This window comes from Rattus rattus, chromosome 1 (assembly GCF_011064425.1).
Source record: "Rattus rattus isolate New Zealand chromosome 1, Rrattus_CSIRO_v1, whole genome shotgun sequence".
Classification (NCBI taxonomy): Eukaryota; Metazoa; Chordata; class Mammalia; order Rodentia; family Muridae; genus Rattus; species Rattus rattus.
This window is the reverse complement of record NC_046154.1, coordinates 23,486,795-23,508,891: the sequence shown is the minus strand read 5'-3', so window position 1 is coordinate 23,508,891 and position 22,097 is coordinate 23,486,795. Positions and strand designations below refer to the sequence as shown.

General features: G+C 55.1%; 1 protein-coding gene across 1 annotated transcript; it reads right to left on the bottom strand.

Moving 5' to 3' along the window:
- Positions 1-706: 706 nt before the first annotated feature.
- Ldlrap1 (low density lipoprotein receptor adaptor protein 1) lies at positions 707-21,769 on the bottom strand. The gene is made up of 9 exons (XM_032896367.1): positions 21,566-21,769; positions 12,691-12,833; positions 11,522-11,634; positions 9,538-9,652; positions 4,725-4,797; positions 4,307-4,390; positions 3,675-3,805; positions 2,639-2,673; positions 707-1,573 (listed from the first exon to the last, which is right to left on the bottom strand). Exons 1-9 carry the CDS (start codon positions 21,648-21,650, stop codon positions 1,429-1,431), a joined length of 924 nt encoding a protein of 307 aa, XP_032752258.1. The 5' UTR covers positions 21,651-21,769; the 3' UTR covers positions 707-1,428.
- Positions 21,770-22,097: the final 328 nt, after the last annotated feature.

Sequence of the window (22,097 nt, the reverse complement as noted above, 5' to 3'; positions counted from 1 at the left end):
AAGGCAGGGGTTTGACTCAGCCACTCAGGAAGAGCATGTTTTTCCCGGGGATACTGAGACCTGCTTTCACAAGCCCGGCCGGCCACTGGGGGCTCCTTGGGATGGAAAGATGATTGTGATTTGGCTGAGGTTCAGGATGCCAGAGCCTGCGGGACCAGTGAAGGGAGAAAAGAGAGACTAAGGGAAGCTCACCACTGGACCTCCCAACCACCACCAGCTAGGGCTGAGGGACCTCTAAGGCTGCGGGTCAGGAAAGGACAGCGAGGTGTTTCTAGAGCAGGATTCTGTTTCACCTGGGGAATTAACAGACTTCCAAACACATCTGCCCAGAAGTCAGCCGCGTAGCAGCTAGCAGGGCATGGCGGCCTGCGCCAGCGCTGTGTGGAAAGGCACCAGACGGTTTGTTATGAAACACATTTTGGTCAGAAAATAGCTGGGGCGTTCTGGTTCCTGGGAGGACAACAAAGCCAGAGAGAAAGAGGCGTGGGCTGCGAGGCGGCAGCACAGACGGCAGCTTTGGTATCAGATCTGGGTTCTATTCTCAACTCCACCGCCCCCCCACCCCAACGTGTTGCCTCAGTTTCTTTATCTGTAAAATGGATGCAAAATATCCTGCCACAACCTAGTACCAGGCTTTGGTATCGTCCCAGGAGTTATGGGGAGGCAGAAAACGGAGCACACACAGGGACATACAGACAAGACAGAAGAGCAGGCCCAGCTTTGTCTGTTTGGGGGGCTCCCAGGAGCCACAAAGGAGATCCCTATGGTTGCAGTGACTCTGGAGTCGTGGTCAGCTGGTACACTAGGTCCTAGCACTATGTGGACCATGTCAGGGACTGGGGCCCTCTTGTGGAGGGAGGGCAGGAAGCAAACTCTACTCCCAGAGCACCATCACGGACCTCGAACCACGTCCATTACGTGAGTTAAAGTGCAGATTAAATGTCTTTGGTCAGGGGCTGCCTCTTTGAGAGCCTCAGCTACTTGGCCCTGAGGAAGCCGAGCTTGAGGACCCCGACTTTCCTGAAAGCCATGTCCCGTCCAGCACACAAAGAACAACAGGCTCCTACTGCTTCAGGAGTAAGGATGCCCCAGAGAAGAGGAACAAGCAACACTTTGGTCATTGTCCGGACACCTACAGCAGGAAGGGACACTGGCTCCAGGAGAGAGGCCAGGAGGCCAGCCCCGCCCTGCACACACCATGAGCACCTGAATCGAACCTGGTTTCTGAGCATAAACCAGGAGTCATCAACCGGATACCCCAGGCATCTTTCTAACCCCTCTCCCTGCGTGACTGTGCAACTCGAATCTGCAGGCTCTGATGCCACTGGCCAAAGGCAGCTGATGGCTCCTGGGGCTGGCTGTCCTGCTGCAGGTGGCTGGTGGTCTACCACATGGCTAGGCCAGCCGTGTACTGCCAGCCTCAGGCCCTCAGAAGCTGAAGACGTCGTCTTGATCGAAGCCACTGCTGTCAGGCTTGTCCCAGTCGGTGGGCGATAAGCACTGTGCGTAATGGATATCCTGTGCCGTCAGTCCAGTGTCCAGGACTTGAGGGTTTGTCCGTGACTGCGCCAGCCTGGAAGGCAAAACTTCGTAAGCCAAGCATCAGGTGAGGGGCTAAGGACAGGGGTAGCCTGGACAGCACTGGGCCTGAAGGGAGGCCGTGAGTCGGGAAATGGCTGGACTCAAAGATTAGCCAAGGAGGTAAAGGCCCTGACAACAGGATGCGCAAGAGAGTGAGAGCACTGGGGCAGGTCAAAGAACCCTGCTCTAACAGAGCCCAGGTATCTACCAAGCAGTTGTAGGCAGGGAATGTTCAGTCATGAGAAGACTTGGCGAGAGCACAAGGAGACATTACTGGTTTGTTCGTTCCGTCTGCCTTACTGTCCAGTGGAACCTGGAGAGGTCAGTGCTAGGTAGCTCTGTCCTCAGGAGGGGATCCTGGGGTATATACACATCTGGATGGAGGCCTCTGATAGCCCTGAGCAAACGCACAGTCCCCAGCACCAAGGCTGTGAGCTGACAGACACCAGGGTCAGCAGACATGGGGCCAGTCTGGGCCAAGGGATCAGCATACACAGTGATTTGACTTTTGAAATTGATAATAAGGACCTGTGACAATTAAACACTTAAGAAAATCAGATGAAGCTGTTTTGTCAAATGGGATTAGAATCAGCCAGTGAATCAGGGAAGGTGGGAGAAAGCCCTGAGTCCTTAGCCAGGGCCTCTCCTGCTGGTTGGCCCCTGGCTGCAGCAAGAGGTGGCTGGGAGGACCGAGGCTGGAGAGCAAAGGTACCAACCCTAAGCAAAGCCCTGAGACAGGAGGCCTATGAAGGTCCTACAGATCCAAAAGGGGGGATGAGGGAGGCCTGGGGACCCAGGACTCAGTACTAGGAACCAGGGCAATGGGAGCAAGCCAGTCGTCACCTGCAGCCTTCTCAAGCTGCGCCTGCATTTTGACTGAACTACAAAAGCATTTTCACACATCAGATACCCTGCAAGGTTTTCATGCCTAGGTAGTAAGCTCCCTGTCCCTGGAGGAACCCAAGAACTGCTGTGCAGAAGGCTAAAGCCCAAGAGTGAAGGATAGCCAGGTCCAGCCTGGGGCCCACATACCCAGCACAAGCCCTCAGAGTGTTACCTTGAAAACGCTTCATCCAGACCGTCATCCAGCTCCTTGGAAACAAAGCAAGAAGTAAGAACTCTGGGTGGGGCCACGTTCCCCAAGGGAGTTACAGGGACCCAGGAGCTGTGTGTGCCTTGGGAGGAGAGGCCTATAAAAATCAGCACAGGCAGGCTTCACGCCCAATCCATGGACTCAAAACCGGGACCCGTGGCTCACACATTTAATCCCAGTACTTGGGAGGCAGGGGCAGGCAGATTCCTGAGTTTGAGGCCAGGGTTCAGAACAGCCAGGGCTATGTAGAGAGACCCTGTCTCAAACAAAACAAAGCAAGTCAGGCAGAAAGAAAGGAAGGAAAAGAAAGGCCAGCAGGCACCATGACAATCACAGGGTGTCATTCCAGTGACTCTTGGCCCAGAAGGCTATTGAGGACCCAGTGGAGTAAGGAATCTGCAGATGCTGGAGCCGGGTCCAATTGGTCAGTCACATGTGCCACTGCGGATGCGAACTAACGTTTGCAGTGTCCACTGGAATAGTGCAGTCTGAAACTGACTGCCAAATGAAAATTGAAATTAAAAGTCACTCAGGTTCCTCCAGGAGGTGCTGTGGGAGGCCGGTGTCCTCACTGAGGGAATGAAAAAGCTGACACAGAGGTCAGGCACTGGCCTTGCGTCCTGAGAGCCAGCGGCAGGGCTGTGCGCTCAGACAGCTGAGAAGGGAGGGGTGCCAGGCACAAACCTGCCGTGCCTGGAACAAGGGAGTCTTTGCGGCTCAGAGTGGGAAGAGACGCAGACACTCGGACTGGGAGTATTGTGAGGAGACAGCCGTGCTGGGAACCAGGCCTGCTGATGACCCAACCTTGGCTTCAGAGGGGTCATTGTTCAGCCGCTCCCCCCAGAGCCTGGGTGCTGTTTGTTGGGCTGGGTCTGGTCCTCCCAGAGGCCTGCAAGTCATGGTCTCGGGGCCTGGACCCAGGAACCACTCCAGGCTGTTCAGAGACCAGGCTAAAGCTCACCGGATCCCAAAACCATACCAGGGCCACAGAGCTACTCACCCAGACGACGCTGTTGTTGCCCAAGACTTGAGGCCGCGGTGCGTCGTCCATGTTCTTAGTATTAGCGCTGACTGTGGACAACGGGGCCTTAGCCAGCTCTTCCAGATCCAGCAGGTTCCCAGTAGCGACCGCTATGAGGAGTCAGTTGAGGACATCAGGAGGGAAGGAGGTACCTCCCCTCTAACCTCTTCTGCACACATTCTGGTACCCCTGCACTGTACTGGTCCTGACTTGTTCTTGGACTCTGGCCTTGTCCGGATGTAGGACCCTGATTGCCTGGAGCCCCAGTCCAACCCTCTTTCCCCTGGAGTGCAGTTGGAAGCCCTCAGTTGCCTACCAGAGAGAACCCGTGGCCCTGGAGGGCACCTGGAACCTGCAAACTCCTAACAGAAGTTAAATGTGTAAATGCACACCAAGTAGGCTGGGGTGCCTACCAGGCTCTGGGGCAGACAGGAGCGCATACACAATTATGCAGATACAGACGGGCGCACCTGGGTAGGTGCAGGAGCAACCACGGCAACTTGCTTAGCTGCCAACAAGGCACATGTGTTGCTGACTTAACAGAACAGGAAACAGTAAGAGGCCAGGAGGGAAGGCCTGGGTAGAGGGCAGGCTCAGTGCCCACGACTCACAGGTTTTCAATGAGGGGGTGCTGTCACGTCGGGTCCCTGGGACGTCTCCTCCCTCCTGGTTGGCTTTCTCTCTCTTCTCTTTCTCTGTGGGATCAAGGCACGAGCTGCTGAGGCCTCACAGCCAGACAAGGTCTCCATTAACCACTGGGGCAGAGGCAGGCCGAGCATGCTCAGAGGCAATAGGAGGTCTCCATCAAAGAGGAGCAACGCCTTCCAGAGTTCACTTAAACTCAAACACTCTAAAGAAGGGGGAAGGTGGTCTTTGTCCAGATGGGGAAACTGAGGCTTAGAGAAGTTAACAGGACCCGTCCAAAACCACAAACCCAGCAGGTTTGAGCGTGGGGTCAGCCCAGGTCTGACTCCTGGGTGGTACCTGCCTCTGCTAATGTCACTCCCAGGGCCCAGGAGGAAGACTCACCTTCCTTGGACACCTGCCAAAACTCAAAGGCAACTTTGAAGGCTTGGGCTACAGTGAGGGTGACAGCTTGTGCCTGAAAAACAGGAAATGGGGTTGGGGGTAGGTGCAGTATCAGCCAGCAAAAGCAAGTACAAACTGGAGGGCTGGGGGGTTCCTACCCCATGCCCGGCTCTGGAAGGCTTAGGGAAGGGGGCAGGAGCCTAGCTCCCTCATTTCCCGCAGCAGCCTAGGGCACAATGAAGCCACACCCCAGAGAGGCAGCTGAAGCCTGAATGGAGCATTTCCTGTCTAGTCCCTCCACCCCCACTGCTCCCCCTTCACCCCCTTTTTCTTCCCTTCAGGCATACCTAAACCAACTTCGAGAGCTACTTCTGGGAAGTCCTCCTGGGTTATCTGAGGATTCCCTATACTCACAGAACTCTTGGACCAGACAGCAGAAGCCAGGAGTGGAAGGTCCCAGCCATGTCTGAATGAACCACAGCCAGAGAGGTCAAGGTTCCACTATTCGGGGTTACAGGGCATTGGGGGTGCTAGTCGCTGAAAACTGACACCCCAGCAAGGTAGGAGGTAGCAGAATCAAGCTGTTGGCGGTGGTCAGGAACAAAAGTCATCTAGCATATGACCAGCCTAAGAGCGGGTGCCTTGGCGCCACCTCTGTCATCAGCACAGGGCTCCAGGGCCCCGCCCACCTCCCTCTGGAATCCGCTGATGGAAGCGTCTCTCTCTATCTCACAGGCTTACATCCCAATGTGAATGTTTCCTACCAGCGAGGAGGGGAGCTGCAGCTCAGACCTCGGTCTGACCCTCCAGTGACAGTGATGCTGTCTGAGGTCCTGACTGTGGCACAGGTCTACAATCTCCAGTTAGCCCGGGCCTGTGGTAACCAGCTCAGTGCTGGGAGTGCAGGGCACCACATAACTTCAATTACAGCCTTAAGCAGCTTCCGCCAGACAACTCGATTTAATTGAGAAATAAATTTGTGGCCACCGCCTTCAAAACTCTTCAAAAAAAAAAATTTCAAAATCTCCAAACTGACTGATCTACGCCAATTAAACCTCACGAGGTATAAAATCTCATTTGAATGTCTCCGTCATTTACATTTTTGATGGAAGTACGGATGCTTTATGGTAAAACTTAAATATGGCAATTACGTATGAAACTCCTCACAGCTGTTTACAATTTAAGCTGTCACGTCTGAATCGAGTTTAATAGACCCAGTTACCATTGAGAATTGCCCATGAACTAAAAATATGGGCTAATTACCAGCCCGAGTCAGATCATTATTCTCTGGAGCAAGGAAGGGTTGGTCACCCGTGTGCAGGGCTACAGAAATGCCACTATGTCTGTGTGCCGTAACCTGGGGAAAGGGGTTTACGCTGTTTGCATAAATCTGGTTCATCTGCGCTCCTACCCCTCTGCCCAGTACAGTAGGTCACGGTAAACATAACCCGAGCTGAGATGTGAAGCAATGGGGACAGGTAGCTGCAGGGTGACCTCACTTCCCCAGGGACCCCCAGCGGTGAGCCACAGGAACACCCAGAGGGAAGACCTGTATTCCCCAGGCCACAGTGCTGCCCTCCTGGGACCTCTGCTGTGGGTCTGTCTGTCTTATTACCTAGAAGTTTCCACATGACCCAACTGTCCACATCCCTGTCTTGTTCGCCATAAGCAGGCCTTATCAATAAGTCAAAGAGGGCCAGGTATGCAGCATATACCATGCCCTGCGTTTACTATCAGCCCTGCCAGGGCTTACCTGGCTCCCATGTTAACTTTTGCACAAAGATCACTTCAGAATACTAAGGACTACGTGGAAAAAATACCACTGTCCCCTCGACCAGACAGAACTAGGGTGTCCAAGCCTATACCCACACGGGGAGCCTCAACTCCTCCCCTTCTGAGCACGGAGGCCGAGTGCTCGCTGAGCTGAGGCTTCTTACCTGAGTAACTGAACCACTTCCTTGCAGTGATGTTCTGGTCAGGCTTAAACAAGACCAGGAAAGGGAGGCCTTGGCTGTCTGTGAGGGGCCCAGAAGGAACCCCTTTGCCCAAGCGTCCTGCTTAGCCAACAAGGAGAGGCAACAATCTGCAGCCCAGGTTCTGCACCTTGCCCCCGCATAGCTACCTGATGGTGTCCTCAGGCCCAGCACACCCAGAGTTGTGCTTTTGCACACCCAATCACTAAGCTAGCTGCACTCCTTCCTCACATCTCTCCCCTTAGCCTGGCACACTCCTGGCCACTACTCTATTCCTCCTTTAACAGCTCCCTAACCTCTAGGTCCATACACCTCCACCCTAGAGCCGAGCCCCGGATTCAGTGTCAAGCCCAGTCCTTCCTCCAGACTGCAGAGTGTTGTCCACAGATTGGAGATGGGCGGAGCCAAGGGTGCCAACTCATCCCTGCCTCTCCTTCAGATAATCAGAGCATCGCAGGCCTACAGGTCATCCACACTATGGCCCTCAGAGCTATGGCCTTGGAACCCAGCGACGTTCTTGAGACCGTGAGAGGTAACTATACCACCCCGGAGTGGCTTGGGAACCCTGGGTGACAAAAGGTAGAGATGGGTGGGGGACAGATCACAGCCAGGCCATGCAGACAATAACAGCTAGGTGTCCAGCAAGAGCTCTGCCCCCAACCTGTGCAGTTCTGCCAGCCTCAGCCATGAGGTAGCTGGCTTCTGCCTTTGTCAGCAATCCCTCCAACTTGGGGCAGGCTGTGTATAGTCCTCTGGGCCAGGCCTCCCTCTGAATGGCTGGGCCTGGACCTGTTCTGTCTCACTCCAAGAACCCACCTCAGAGAGAGCTGCTTCCTGTGCTGATGCCCCTCCCACTAGTGCTTGCCCTGCACAATGATCTAGGGCTAGCAGCCCTGCCTGGTGCTCTGCGCTGCGTTCCGTGGGGAGGAAGAAGCAAACAATGGGGACAGAGTTAAGTTTATATTTTTAAGTCAATGTGGCCTCATTCACACCAGAGTCGCCTGCCATCTGTGGGAACCAGGCAATCATGGGAGAAGCCACCAATGCTCAGGCCCCTGCAGGACCCCAGGAGGATGGCTGGTAGCATGAGTCTACAAAGAAATAAGGGAGGCAAAAAAAAAAAGGGGGAGCTTTGGAACAACCCTAGGGGTCACTGGGGTGACCTCCTCATTCTGTTGATAGGTAAGCAGATCTGAGAAGGGCAGGGTTCGCCCATGGTCACACTGCCACACTGTACACTGGCTGTTCCCATTCTTCTGGGTGTCCTACACGTAGCAATAGAGCCTCACGGGTGGGATTAGGTTAATGGGGGGGGGGATAATCTGGTTTATGCAGTGGCCATTACCACCACAGGGGCCTCAGAGGGACGATCAGAGAAGCAGTAGTGTGGAGAATGTGCCGGAGTTTGATAGACCCACATATGTGAATGCTTAGGCATCAGGGAGAGGAACTGTCTGAGAAGGATCAGGAGGCGTGGCTTTGTTGGAAGAAGTCAAAAGCCCACAGGAGGCCCAGGGCTGCTTTCTATGCCTCTGGAACTGGAGGTAGCTCTCAGCTACTGCTCCAGCACCTGCCTGCATGCCGCCTGCTTCCTGCCACGGTGATAACAGACTAAATTTCTGGACAGTAAACAAGTCCCCAGTTAAACACTTCCTCTCATAAGGGTTGCCTTGGTCATAGTATCTTGTCACAGTGACTAAGACAGACTACACAGCTGCCTCTGAAAATAGAGGCTGGGCCCAAGGACTGTGGTCAGACCATGAAGGTGCTTTAGAAAGAAGGATCATGAGATGTGGCTGCTCTCCAGAGCTGCTTTAGAAATGCAAGGCCACTCACTGTCCTACTCCAGCCAGCCTCTTCCCAGGACTGGAAGGACGATGAATCTATTCTGTTTCCAGTCACTGCTTGTTGTCATTTGTTCCTGCAGCCTTCAGGAACTCATCTGATATTAGGAACGTGGGGTCCCAGAGATGGGAGTTCCTGATGTGTCCTTGGATGGGGAGGCCAAGGGTCTCATCTCCTCTGAGGAGCACGGGGCTGGGGTCAGGTCCGAGCTGTCGGCAGACACAGATGCTCAGCCAGCTGACGTCAGGAGCCTCACACTCGACCCTCAAGAGCCCCAGAAGCCAGTGTCAACAACAAGGTCAGAACAGTGCTGGGCCCTCCCCAGTCACAGCACAGGCTGGAGGCCACCACAGTGTCCCCACCTAACCCCGTCAGATGTGGCCATGGGGCACGGACAGGAAGCTCTTAGCCTTGCAGGTGTTCAGAGGAGCGGGAATGTGGGCTCGGAACTTTGCTTTGCGCCTGGCTGGCTGTGCCGTCATGAGCAAGCTAGCTGGCTTCTGGGGTGGGTTTTATTGTAATTAAAAGGCTAAAGGGAAAGCGACAGAGATGCTAACTACTTCCACCTTGTGGAACCACCCTAGAGACCAAACACTCGGAAGCCCAGCTCTAAAATAAGCACAGAGGGGTTGCAAAGAGGCCATCTGCCTCCCAAGTGTGACCCCAGAGAGCCCAGCCCAGAGGAGTCTCAGTTTTACCTTCTACCGGATCCTCCATTTCTCATCTCCAAAAGCTATCCCTGCAAGGCCTCTACACCCAGACTTCTCCATGACCGTCACAGCCTCAACCCAACCAATCTCATACCTGAGGAATACCACCCCCCACCCCCAGATGCTTCCAGGGGACATGGGCTGGCTACCGTCCACAGCCAGACCATCAGCCAGTCACAACTGATTCCAGCCCCCAAAGCCATGTCCTCTCACGCCCGCTTGAGATTCCCCAGGATTTCCTCCGGTTAAGTCCCCGTCCCCTCTGGGCCTGGCTCTCACACTGACCACTTTCCGCTTGGTGCAGAGGAAGGCGTGACACTCCAGGCTCTCGTTCTGCTGGCTCTGGGCTATGTATGCGAACACCTTGTCATGCATCTTGTCTGCGGTGCAGTAGGAGATCCTGGAAAGCAAGTGAGAAGTCTCACCAGGCCTGCGTGGCTCCTCTCCACATCTGGACGTGCCTCTCCGCGGGCCCAGAGAGCCTGCTGCCGGGTCTGCACCAAGGCAAGCCTCTGTGGATCTGGCCTTGGCGTCCTGAGCCACCTACAGGGAGAGACTCGGGCCACAGTGAAGGAAGCCTCTTTGTCTTCTCTCCAGGTCACACTGAGTCACATCCCTCACGGGGACATCTGAACCTAACTGCACACCAGCCAACGTGCCAAGGGACATTATAGATTCTTCCTTGTTTAACGTCCGAGTGATCTTCAGAGCCAGGGGTCTGGGACACAATGCTGTTGATAGAGCCGGGATGTGAACTCACAACCACAGTGCTGATGGGTCCGTGTCCACTGGCTGGAAGGAGCAGCAAGACGCCACCCTGCCTACCACAGCCCCTCACATACTCTGACGAGTGGCTCTCAGCCTTCCTGATGCTGCAACTCTTTAATACAGTTCCTCGTGCTGGGGTGGCTCCAACCAGAAAATTCTTTTTGTTGCTGTGACTTTGCTACGGTTATGAATCGTAATGTAAATATCCGTTTCCTAGTGCCACCCCTGTGAAAGGGTCCTTCCACCCCTTCCCCCAAAGAGGCCTTGACCCGCAGGTTGGGAAATACTGCTCTACACCAACCAGACACCAGATAATATCCAGGACCATTCTTCCCGGAGGCTAGGGGTAGAGCCAGGGCCGGGTATATGTAAAGGTGACCCACCCGGAGCCCAGTGGGTGCAGGGCAGACACACCAGCTTCCTGCCTCTCTACCCACAACCTCGGCACCACAGCCCTCATCGCCTGCTCACTTGCTGGCTAGCCCTTCCCTACTTCCATTTATCCCGAGAACCACAGCTAGGGGAAGGGCTGGTGGCTCAGGGGTGGGGCAGCTCAGCAGATCCACCAGCCACCAACACACTCCCAGATTTTAGCATACCACTCCAATAAACCCCCCGATCAGCCCCAGGAGGGGAGAAGTGGCTGCCATGTCCCCAGATGCTTTTCCGTCCTAGGAATCTGGCCTCCTGCTAACTATCCCTCGCTTCTGGAAAGCCATCAGCCAGATCCTGTAAGGAGCCACCACCACTGGGAAGTCCTCCCAGGTTTCTTGGCAACACTCTCCTCATTTTCTTTCTGAGGAAACGCTATCTCCTGTGCCCTCCCTCCGTTCCTTTCTGGCCTGGAAGTGCCCAGAGCACAGTGCTAAGCAGCCACTGCAGGTGTTGGCTGAGGGAGATGGGGTAAAGGCAGCAGCCAGGCCTGGCCCTCTGGAATCACTTCAGCACACCCATGCCCGCCCCACCCTGTCCTGGGACCCAGAGACAGAGCTCTAGCTGGTGTACAAGTCCCAGCTCAGCCTCTACCTCATTGTACAGTCTCAGGCCTCTCCCCCCACTCCACCTGACCAGCAGAGGGAGAAGTGGGGTAGCCTGAAGGCCCTGGGGCTAGACTCTACTTCCCTTAGGACCTGGGAGGAAATGTCTCCGTTTTTGTTCCAGATCCTGCATGAGTCCCCTGGGACACTAACCAGGGCTGAGCACTGTGCTCAAGGCAGAAAGAACAGGCAGACTTCAGAGCTGTGTGCTCCCAGCCTGGCTCAGCTCAGGTCCATTGAGCCGCCTTCGGCTGGCTAGGGAACAGCTATGCCTGCTACCCCGGCCTCCCTGTGAGCTGTGGGTTTCTCAGTGGCACTACATAACCTCACAGGAAGGCGGGACCTGCACCCAGCCCATTTTACAGATGAGGAACATTCACGTTCCCAGGGCCCAGAGAGAAGGCTGTAAGTTGGGACACTCCGACCATCCCCTCAAGTGGTGAGCCAGTCCCCGCTCAGCGTACCTGTAAATGGACACGTTCTCAATGAGTTGGCTAGTGAGGCTGTCAGTCAGGATGATCCCCCGGGGTGACACCTTCAGTGTCACCTTCTGCAGCTTCTTCCCGCTCGCCTTGGCCTAGGGGCACACAGGGGTCAGAAGAGGCAGCCTGTTGTGCGCTGTATCTCATTGCACAGACAACTGTCACGGGCCATGCGGAGGACACTCCACTGGCACCCTGGTGCTGGCTAGCTTTTGTAAACTTGGCACAAGCTAGGATCAACTGGGAAGAGGGAACCACAATTAAGAAAACACTTCCATCAGATTGGCCTGTGGAAACAAGTCTGAGGGAGCAGTTCCTTGACTGGTGGTTGATGTAGGAGGGCCCTGTGGGGGTAGGTGGCCCTGAATTGTTTAAGACAGCAGGCTGAGCAAGCCATGAGGAGCAAACCAGTGAGCCTCATTCCTCCGTGGTCTCCACTTCAGTTCCTGCCCTGACTTCCCTTAGCCACAGGCTATGGTGCAAGTTTAAGACACACAAACCCTTTCCTACCCAACTCGTCAGTGTTTTAGCTCAGTGGCAGAAAGCAGACCAGGACAACCCTCCGGGACACACATGGACAAAGACTGCCCACTCCCAGCTGACACCTGAAGAACACTGGCCCTCACAGGAGGGGACCAATGCCTCCCCATCCCAGAAAACAGGGACTCCCAGGGGAAGAGTGGGGGAGGGACAGCACTAGGCAGATCACTAGGTGCCGCAGCCCAGCACCATGACCTGGGGACCCACTCCACCCACATGCCAGGGCCTGAGCTGCAGGTCAAGGCCACCTTAGGGAGCTGACTTAAAGGGCCTTCACTCACTCAGAGGTGGGAGAAGACACTCCATTGAGGTACACAGCCAAGCAGTGGGGACATGGTAAATGGGGAACAACTTCCTTCCCTCTTTGGAGCTAGTGAGTCACCAGGGGCCTGATATGGGGACTTAGGGCTGGAAGCAGCCAAGGCCAGGATGGTCTGAAAGGCGGATGCTGACTACAGAAAGGCGATCTCCATAAATACCCATGAGCTGGACACAGGAGACTCAAGGTGGACCAGGTTCAAGCTCATGTCGTAGAGATCCTACCTGAGGACAAGGGTAACTGGGGCAGAGGGAGCCATCCCGGGCTCCTGGCCTCCTGTCTGGACACTCACCGTAGCCACGATTCTCTTGACAGCAGCTGCAGACAGCTCCTCACCCTTGGGCCTCTCCACCAATGTCATACCAAGGTACTTGAGGCTGAAAACCATGCCCTCCAGCAGTGTCTCCCGAGTGTCCGTCCAGTTCTCTGGCAACTCTAGGACAGGACAGACAGCCCTCAGTCTGCTGAGCAGGCCTGGTTCTCACCGCCCACCTCCTCGGCACGCTTACAAAGGGCCCTGGGGTGCCCTCCATCCTCACTTTGACTGATACCTCCCAGCCTACCCCACACCCTAGCTGCTTCATGTGCACTGACCCCCATTCAGCTTTAGGAGCACCCACACCTGCCACACACGCCGTAGACAGCTGCTCTGAAGACCAGGAAGTCAAAACGATGGCTATGCCATCTCCTGAACCCAAACTAAACGCCAGGGCCGAGGGCACATGGTCCCTCCTCCTCCTGAGCCCTGATTCTTTGAGAAGAGGACTATCACACAGTATAGTTAAGGAAACTGAGGCTCGGGAGCTGAAGGCATGGACCAACAGCTATCACGGCAAATACAGGTAGAGTTACCCACAGGCTGTTACCTTCCAGCTACGCACTTGTTTAGAGGACCAGCAAAGATACAGTGCCCAAGGAGAGGGACTAGGATTAGATGTCATCAAAAAGGAGGAGTGAGCCTGGGTTCAGAGAGAGGGCAGGGGAGAGTTGGGAAGGGACCCACCTGGCCCCCATGCAGGAAAGATTGCTGAGGTCAAGGGGGAGTAAGGACCCCAAGGGAAGGTTTGGCCTCCCCCAACTCCTCCTTGGAAATGAGGCTAAGGGCGCCCATGACACCGAGGGAAACAGAGCCAAGCTTACTTAAGAGACTGAGGTCACTGCTCTGTTAGGGCCCCTCCTGTCACCCCACAGATACTGCACCCGTAGGAGCCACTCATGTGACTGTGCCCATTCCACACAGAAGCCCTTTGCCTTCCCCACCAGCTGTGAGGGAACGGCCATGATAGAGGCTTAGGGCATTCCTACACTGTCAGGAGCAGGCAGAATCCTGGGCTCAAGGGGCATCACCATGGCTCTGCCCCTCTGGATTCCCTGTAGCCTTCCTTGGCCATGTCCCAGAGCCTTGGGGTCCAGGGGCTCTGTCACTTCATGCACAGGGCTCACAGCTCACGGTATATGTTGAGCAAGACAATGTCACCCGCTGACACTGTGTGCCCATGGATGGCGGCAGGAGGGGACCTCCTCTCAGGCTGAAGTGAGCAGGAATTCTGCTGACTGCTCGCCCAGAGCCCAGCACAGCTGGCAATGTTTTCTGAGTACAGGGATGTCCTGTACCCGCAACCTCAGCTACGTTTGACACTCTGCCCTCTGGACCTCATCTCTGAACATGAGGCTGAGCCCCAACTCAGATGACCCCAAAGCCCAACTCAACATGGGAGCCATCAGATCCTCCGAGGTGGGGCAGAGGGCCCCTGTGGTGCCCCCAATTCCGTGTCAGGCAATGAGGGTTCCAGAACAACTCCTTGCTCTGAAAGAAACCAAGGCTCAGGCCGCTATCTCCAGGACGCGCTGAGCTGCCATTTCAAACAACAGTCCAGGGGCGGTGGCCTTGCAGCCCTTTTGTGCCATTCTACAGCTGGGGAACTGGAGTACAAAGGACTCTAACTTGCCACAAGGCAAAACTGTCTCCATTTTAGTCAAAGGTCAGAGAGACGTCCTTAGGCATTTCCTAATAACCAGTGCTGCCACTCCTTCATAGACAAGGTAGCCAGTTCACCACTCCCAACCTGAGGCCCATCCATGCCCACTGCCTGTGTCCTTGGCAGACATTGCTAATGGACAGCAATGCTTCCCTGCTTCTCTACTATGGCCACAGGCAGGCATTACTAATCAATCACCAGTGGCCTTTTCTCATTATCCATCCCTGCCTTAAGGCAAACATCCTTCCCCTATCTCTGGGTCCCGCTCTCCCATTTCCTCTGGCTCAGCCCTTTCCTGGCCCCTGTCCAAAGTCACTTCCGCTCACTTCATTCCAAAGGGCCAAAGCTCGCCAAGGTCATTGGTGATCTCTCTGCTGTCAAAACATTCTCCCCTCCTGGACCTCAAATGCTTGACATGTTTCTCCTCCCCTCCTCCCCTGAGCTGACCCTTTCTCGATGGTCCAGCCTCAGAGACTCTCTATCCAAGCCTTGACTTTGCAGATGATACAACTGAAGTCCAGAGATGTCCTGCCCAGGATAACACAGCAAGTCAGAAGAGATGCCCACAGTGACAGCGGGGTGTTTGAAAGCTCCTCCCTCCTCGCCAAGCACACACGGTACGCGCATGCGTGCGCATGCCCCGCCCCCCACAAGCTCCCGACACCTACTGCAACATCTTTCTCAATATCCAAAGTGCTCCTTCCCAACCCAGTTCGGCAGTGCCCTCCTGTAATCTCGTGAAGAGGCAGGAGGATTCTAAATTAGAGGCCAGCCTAAACTACACCTTGAGATCTTGTATCAAAAACAAACCTTTAATCCCAGCACTTGGGAAGCAGAAGCAGGCAGAGCTCTAAGTTTGGTGCCAGCGGTCTATGTAGGGAGTTCCAGGATAGCCAGAGCTGTGCAGCGATCCACACGCCCAGCCGGGGGCGCGTAGTAATCAGAAGCAGGCAAGCTACCTCGAGGCCCTTAGTTTGATACTCTGAATGACCCTAAGTGAGATCTCCATGAGCCTCGGTTTCCTCATCTATAAAGTGGGGAAAGGAATCTGGGGGTGTTGTTTATTGGCAGAGTGTTTGCTTAGCGTGCATGAAGTCCTGGGCACCATGCCCAGCTCTCCGTAAACCAGGCATGGTGGCACGTGCTGTAATCAGCACTTGGGAAGTAGAGGCGGGAAGATCAGACATTTAATGTCACCCTTGACTCTACAGCCTGTCTGAGGCCAGCCTGGCATACAGAAGATGTCTCAAAAAAGAAAAAGGGGGGAAAAAATGAGGGCTGAGAGATAACTCAGCAGTTAAGGGTGATGATGATGGTGATGATGATGATGGTGATGATGATGATGGTGGTGGTGGTGGTGGTGGTGATGGTGGTGGTGTTGCTGCTGCTGCTGCTGCTTCTGCTACAGAAGACTGGGTCTGGTTAGAGAGCTCACAACTCCTTCTAACTCCAGCCTGAGGCGGATCCAATACCCCTCTCTGGCTTCTGTGGGAACCTGCACTCATGTGTGTGCACACATACACACATTATTAAAAAATTAAAATTAAAAAAAATCTAAATAAAATAAATAAAGGGAATGTGTGGTGCGCATGCCCCAAATCCTAATAGGTGAGTTTGAGGCTAGCCTGGTCTACATAGTGACATCGCTGCAGGCCAGCTAGGGCTACATAGTGAGACTGTCTCAAGGATACAATAAAATAGAGAAAGTGACCTTCGGGACTCACTGGGCTGTTTCAACTGTGGGTGAAATAGAGAAGGCTCAGGCCAGGCCCTGAGGCAGGTCTATGCAGGCTCTCCCAGGGCCCTGGGGCAGGTCTAAGCAGGCTCTCCCAATTCTGGCTATTGCTGTTGCTGCCTTACAGAGTCCACCCACAGCAGCAACACCCACCGCCCGCAGCTGTCTCTGCCTGCCTTTCTCCAAAGGCCCTGCCCTCCAGTCTGCTCCTCAGGCTGCAGTACCCGGAACTGGACGGGCCTCTGGCCTGAGTGTTGCTCTCGCTGTGTCTGAGCACTGGTCCTTGCAGGACTGTCTCCTCTCCTACACTTCTGGGCACGTGACTTGTTGTTCCCTGAGGCCTCTGGCAGCCACAACTTCCCCAAGAAAGAGTGCTGAGACAGACCACTGTGGTCTCCTATCACCAGACGCCACAAACGGCAGGGAGCCAGGGCTGCACCCCTTCCCAAGCAGAGCTCCCAGAGGCCCCTGGGCAAACACAGGCCTGCACCCTACGCCTTATTCCTGGCCGAGTTATTTTCAGCCCTGTGGTGGGTAATGACTACGCTATTTTCATTTTGTAATTTTACAGATGACCTGCTGTGGGAGGTAGCTGGGGACAGACCACATGCCACTCTAGCTTTAGCCACATGCTAAACAAGCCTCCTGCCTTGTTAAGGCTCCAAGAAGAGTTAGGGCTACGTGGGCGTCCTGCCCTGCCCCTCACTGCCTAGTAGACCTGGCTGGCCGGTGTCTGAACACCAGAGCTGCAGCTAGTCCACAGAGGGCGAGCCTTGCCCCAGACCCAGCCTGGTTCCTAAGCCTGTTGACAGTGTCCAGGAAGCTGCAGGGACATCCTAACTCTGCCCTGCCAGGAACATGGCCACCTTTGACAAACTCGGTGGGACTTTTGAGACCTCCGGGGCAGAAAGCTTCCAAATGCAGCAGGACTAAGAACCAGGCATTACGGCCAATGCATGCACCAGTACTCAGGTGGCAGAGGCCAGTGGATCTTTGAGTTCCAGGACAGGCAGAGAGCTAGGTACAGAGAAACCCTGTCTCAACATCCCATCCCCCTCCGGGAAAAAAAAAAAAAAAGGACTAAGCCAATTTCAGAAGTTAAAGCCACCAAGATTGTCCTTAAAAATGAATAACTGATTGTTACCCTAGCCAGAGCTTCCTCATACACTGGAAGGAAAAAAAAAAGTTCTCTTGAGCAAGGAAAGGAGATTCAGTCCCTCAGCCTCCCCCCAGCCTCAGTTTCCTTGCTTTGAAATGGGTTAACAGTACCCGCTCGGTGGGGCTGTCATGAGGACAGATGACCCTGCCTGGCATACACCAAGAGCCCCATGAGTGCCAGCCACTGTCAACTGCTACCCATCAAGCACAAAGGGCTTTAACACACACGTGGCAGCCTACGGGATTTAGGGGAAGTCACTATGTCACAGCACAAGCAAGTAATACAAACAAGGGGCCCTGAACAGCAGCCCACCCCACCAAGCACCACACCCCATCCGGCAGCCAGCAAGCCCCTTCCAACGCAAGGCAGGGGTGACACGTACCACGGCACCCAAAGAGAGAATCTGACCCTTGTCAACATCGGGTGACCCGGCTCCTCAAACATCCTGTCCCTCCCTCAGGAACCAGACTGAGAGGAGCCTCCTGTTCAATGTCCCCCACGACTGTGGTCCCACTAGCCAAATGCTCCCCCTTTCCTGCTCCCTAAACTCACCTGTGTCCTGCAGGTCACCTTCTCAAGAGAGGCCCAATACTCTGATCCTCTCTGTGCAAACCACCTCCTCACTGACACCAGCACCCACCTTTCTTTCTGCAGCCTGGCTGCTAAGGGTATCTCTGTCCTGTGGTGCCCTGTGAACTAGGGAACTCTGGTCCCTATCTTCAACACCCTCCAGCCATTGAGGAACAAGACAGCTTAGTGTGGACTCTACCCTGAGGCACCTCTGAACCAAGGCCCAGGGGCTGCCCTAACCGTCCACCATTGGGGCTTCCTTCCCTCCTCAGTTGTCCTGGGAAACCCCTCCCATGTTTCAATGGCTACTTCTAGACTAGCACAGTCACCACGCTCTCTGAAAAAGCTGCCCCTCTGCGGTTTTTTCTTATTGCTAGCATTCTATGCTGCCTCCCACACCACCACCACCACCACCAATTATGTGTGGCCTTCTCCCTCTGTCCATTCCTCCACCAGAGCTGAGAAGCAACGAGACACTGCACACTGTCAGGGGACACGGTGTCTCTATCGTTGTCTCAGGTAGGGACATGATGTTTTGTTTGGTTTTGAGACAAGGTATCTCTAATATGTGGCTCTGGCTGCACTGCACTGGCTTATAGACCAGGCTGACCCGGCCCTCAGAGATCCACCTGCTTCTGCCTCCCCGGTGCTGGGATTAAAGCATTAGGCCCAGCAGCTTTTACATGCCTACAGGTAAATATGAGCAGGTCCCCATCTAGAGTAACTTTACCGGACCAAGTACCGTATATTTATCTTTTTATGGGGGGAGGGTCTCTGACAGCCTAGCACAACCCACAAAGGAATGAGGGTCACAGCGACCCCAGGTCCTTTAGAAAGAATACTTCTGAGCTGGGGGAAGTTCTTGGCCAGGAGCTGAGATACAATCTTTTGGCCAGTGGCATGGTGGCACATTCTTTTGATCCCAGAACTCGAGGGGCAGAGGCAGGGGGATGGATCCCTGAGGTGGAAGTCAGCCTGGTCTACAGAGTGAGTTCCAGGGCAGCCAGGACTATACAGAGAAACCCTGGCTCATAAAAACACAACAAAGGTCTTTATGGCTCCCAGGGAGAAGAGGAAAGTGGAGAATCTTTCCAGGTCAGGGAAGGCTAGCAAGTCTGTGCTTTGCCCTCAAGCTGGCTGTAGCTCCCCTCAAGCTTCTCTTCTAGATTTACTTTTTCTATATAAGTACACTAGCTGTCCTCAGACACACCAGAAGGCGGCATCGGATCCCATTACAGATGGTTGTGAGTCACCATGTGGTTGCTAGGAATTGGACTCAGGACCTCTGGAAGAGCAGTCAGTGCTCTTAACCACAGAGCCATCTCTCCAGCCCTAAACTTCTCTTTCTTAACAGGGGCTGATTCTAATCAGAATCCCCCAGCTTCGGTTTGTCCTCTGAGGTTTTTTCTTTTCTTTTCTTTTAAATAAAGATTTAACATGTCTGTGGAGCTGAGGAATCCAGGTGCATGTGTGGAGGTCACAACTTCGGGGAATCAGTTCTCCCCTTCCTCCAAGTGGAGCCCAAGAATCGAACTCAGGTCCTCTTATCTTGAAAGCTAGACCAGAGGACTGGCTAGGTCCCAACCTCTCATGCTGGACACACCCAAGGCTTTCCTCTCTAACCTGTGTCCAACACTGGTCCTAGGGGAACCTGGGGTGGGGCCTATCCCCCAACAGCCAGAAAACCCGAAGTATATGGCTAAGACCCCTAGGTTTGGGAAGTCTGCCTCAGGCCATGCTGTGCCGAGAGTTATGGGCTTCATTTCCTGGTCCTATCTCTAAAATGGGTCTGAAGAATCTCAACCTATATCACCTCCCAGGAGCCAATGAGCTAACAGGAGACAAATACCAGAGACTGAGGCAGGAGCATGCATTCACAGAGGCCACCTCTCGCAAGTAAAACACACCGACACGCCCACAAAAGTTCCAGCAAGCAATACTCTTTCTGCCAAAGTAAGATTACGAACTTGACACTTAACCACAAAGATAGGCCAGGCTTCTGGGAAGCTCACTCTGAGCAGAGCTTTGGGAGGAGGGAGAGTGGAGAGCTCTGTATCCCTCCAGGGTATGGACAGGCTGAACACCCCCCCCACGCCCCCATCTCAGAGCTGGGCAAACCTGGTAAGATTCAGGTTGAGCCTGGAGGACATGGGGATATATGTATGGTGGTGCACACCTTTGATCCCAGCGGTGGGGGAGACAGAGGATCAAAGCACACCTGGTCTACATAGCAAGTCTCAGGCCAGCCTGGGCAGCATAAAACCTTATCACCAACCTGTAAAACTGATTAGCAACATCTTAACACCTAGCCCTGACTGGCCTCAAACTCACTATCTGATACCTTGTGACTTCGAACTTCTGATTCTCAGGCTTCCAATCCCCTAGTTCTGGGAGTACAGACATGTGTACCATTGCTACACCTGATTGGTTTAGAGCTGGCCCTGGAACGGAGAACTTAGTACCATGGGCTTCCCTGCAAGCTAAGGCAAGCACCCTACCAAACACAGCGCACATATCCCCAGACCTATTTTCCTATTTTCTGGGCTAGGAAACAGAATTATTAAGAACAAGTGACCTGCCTTAGACTGGAGCAGGCAGGGAAATCTCTCACCGTCCCAAATGTACCCTGCTCCCCTAGATTCAGCTCTGCTTCCTGGCTCCCTCCCCTTCAGACCTCTTCCCCACCCACCCTTCTCCCTCTTGTCCCAGGAGAAAACCACAGGGTTCATCCACTGGAAGGGAAGGTCAGGCTCAGAAGCCCTGGTCACATCCCACGAATTTTTGAAGGGCTATTTTGGTAGTTAAGTGTGGAAGACCGTACATGCCTGCCCAAGGGGCCTCTGACCCCCACCCCCCACCAGTAGGCACCAGCACACGTTCTCGATGCCAGTCAGGGTTAGGAGGAGCCCACAGCTGTAACACCACAGTGGGAAAGAGGAGGGGCAGGGCGGGCTCCGGAGGCCCAGACACGCTGGCGCTCGGGGGACCAGGGAACTTGGGCTCCCCTGGTGGAGCCTGGCAAGGAAGGTGCTGGCAAGAAGCTGGGGGCGGGGAGGGGGTACTGTTAGTGAGGGCCCCAGGTAGGTAGCAGGTAAGGGTGTGCCGGGAGTTCAGGTGCTTTAAGCTTTACACCAGGAAGGGAAGGCCTGGGTGATTCCATACAAATGAAAAGGGAGGGACCTGAGCTAGGTTTCTCAGGCCTCAGGGGAGGGTGCCAGGTGACGCCTCTCAGAAAGTAACCGGAGAGGTGACTGGGGGAGGCTCCTCTCCGCCCTTCCAGACTCCCGGGAGAAGTGGCAGCGAGTCTGAGTCTGCCTTTTGCCTAGGTGCCCAGGGACTTGGACCAGCCCCCAAGAGAAGGTACGGAGGAAAACAGGGTTTGAAAACAGCCTGGACTCCAACCTCGCCACCTGGACGCATCCAGAGGGGAGGAAGCGGGACCCTGGGTGGCACCCGGGTTGGGATCGCCCCCTCGGGGCAGGGACCTGCGGGACTCAGCGTTCAGAAGGGACCCCGTGGGTTGCGCTGGAGTGGGTCGAGAGGCTCTAGACGTCCTCTCTGCGCCACACCTGGGGACCCCGAATTCCGCGCGCTCCCCGCCGACCCGCCCCAGACGCAGCCGGACATGACCCCCGGGGCCGGGCCGCGCAGGGCGGGACGAAGCCACCCTGTCCACCTTGGCCCCGAGCTCGGCGGAGGCCCGACCTGGGGCGCACACACTCACTGCGGTGCCGGCCGCCCGCCCAGCTCTGCTTGGCCAGACTGGGGCTCCGGATTAGCGCGCGCCCCGCCGACTTGAGCGCGTCCATGGCCCGCTCTGGTTGCCGCCGCCGCTGCTGCCTCTGCCGCCGCTGCCGCCGCCAAAACTCCTCCAGGAAAACTTTCCGCCGGGCCAGGCGGCGCGCGCCCGCAGCGCTCCTCCCCCGCCCTCTCCGCGACGTTCAGGGGCGGGGCCAGAGAGGCTACGCCCACTGACACGCCCCCGGGATACGCCCCCCAAGACGCGACCCCGCCCCTCCCCGACCTGGACTTGCTCCGAGCCTGCACGCGCTGTTCCTTGGCTCTCAACCCACCAAGGCTCCCAGCCCAGCGCCCTTCCCGGTCCGCAAGCTACGGGATCTCATGGCCTTGCAGATAGCTCGGCCAAAAGGCACCTGGATACCATTTCACAGATGGGAAGAGTGAGGGGCAGAACGTTGTCCAAGAATAAGAGAAGTCACTTGCCGCCAAGCTTGATAACGATCAGGGAGACGACA

Coding starts and splice junctions, on each gene's coding strand:
- Ldlrap1 (XM_032896367.1), bottom strand. CDS start 21,650: ATGGACGCGCTCAAGTCGGCGGGGCGCGCGCTAATCCGGAGCCCCAGT. Junction 12,834..21,565: donor GGCGGGCGGCCGGCACCGCA/GTGAGTGTGTGC, acceptor GTCCTGTCCTAG/AGTTGCCAGAGAACTGGACG. Junction 3,806..4,306: donor CACCCCCTCATTGAAAACCT/GTGAGTCGTGGG, acceptor GACTCCTCATAG/CGGTCGCTACTGGGAACCTG.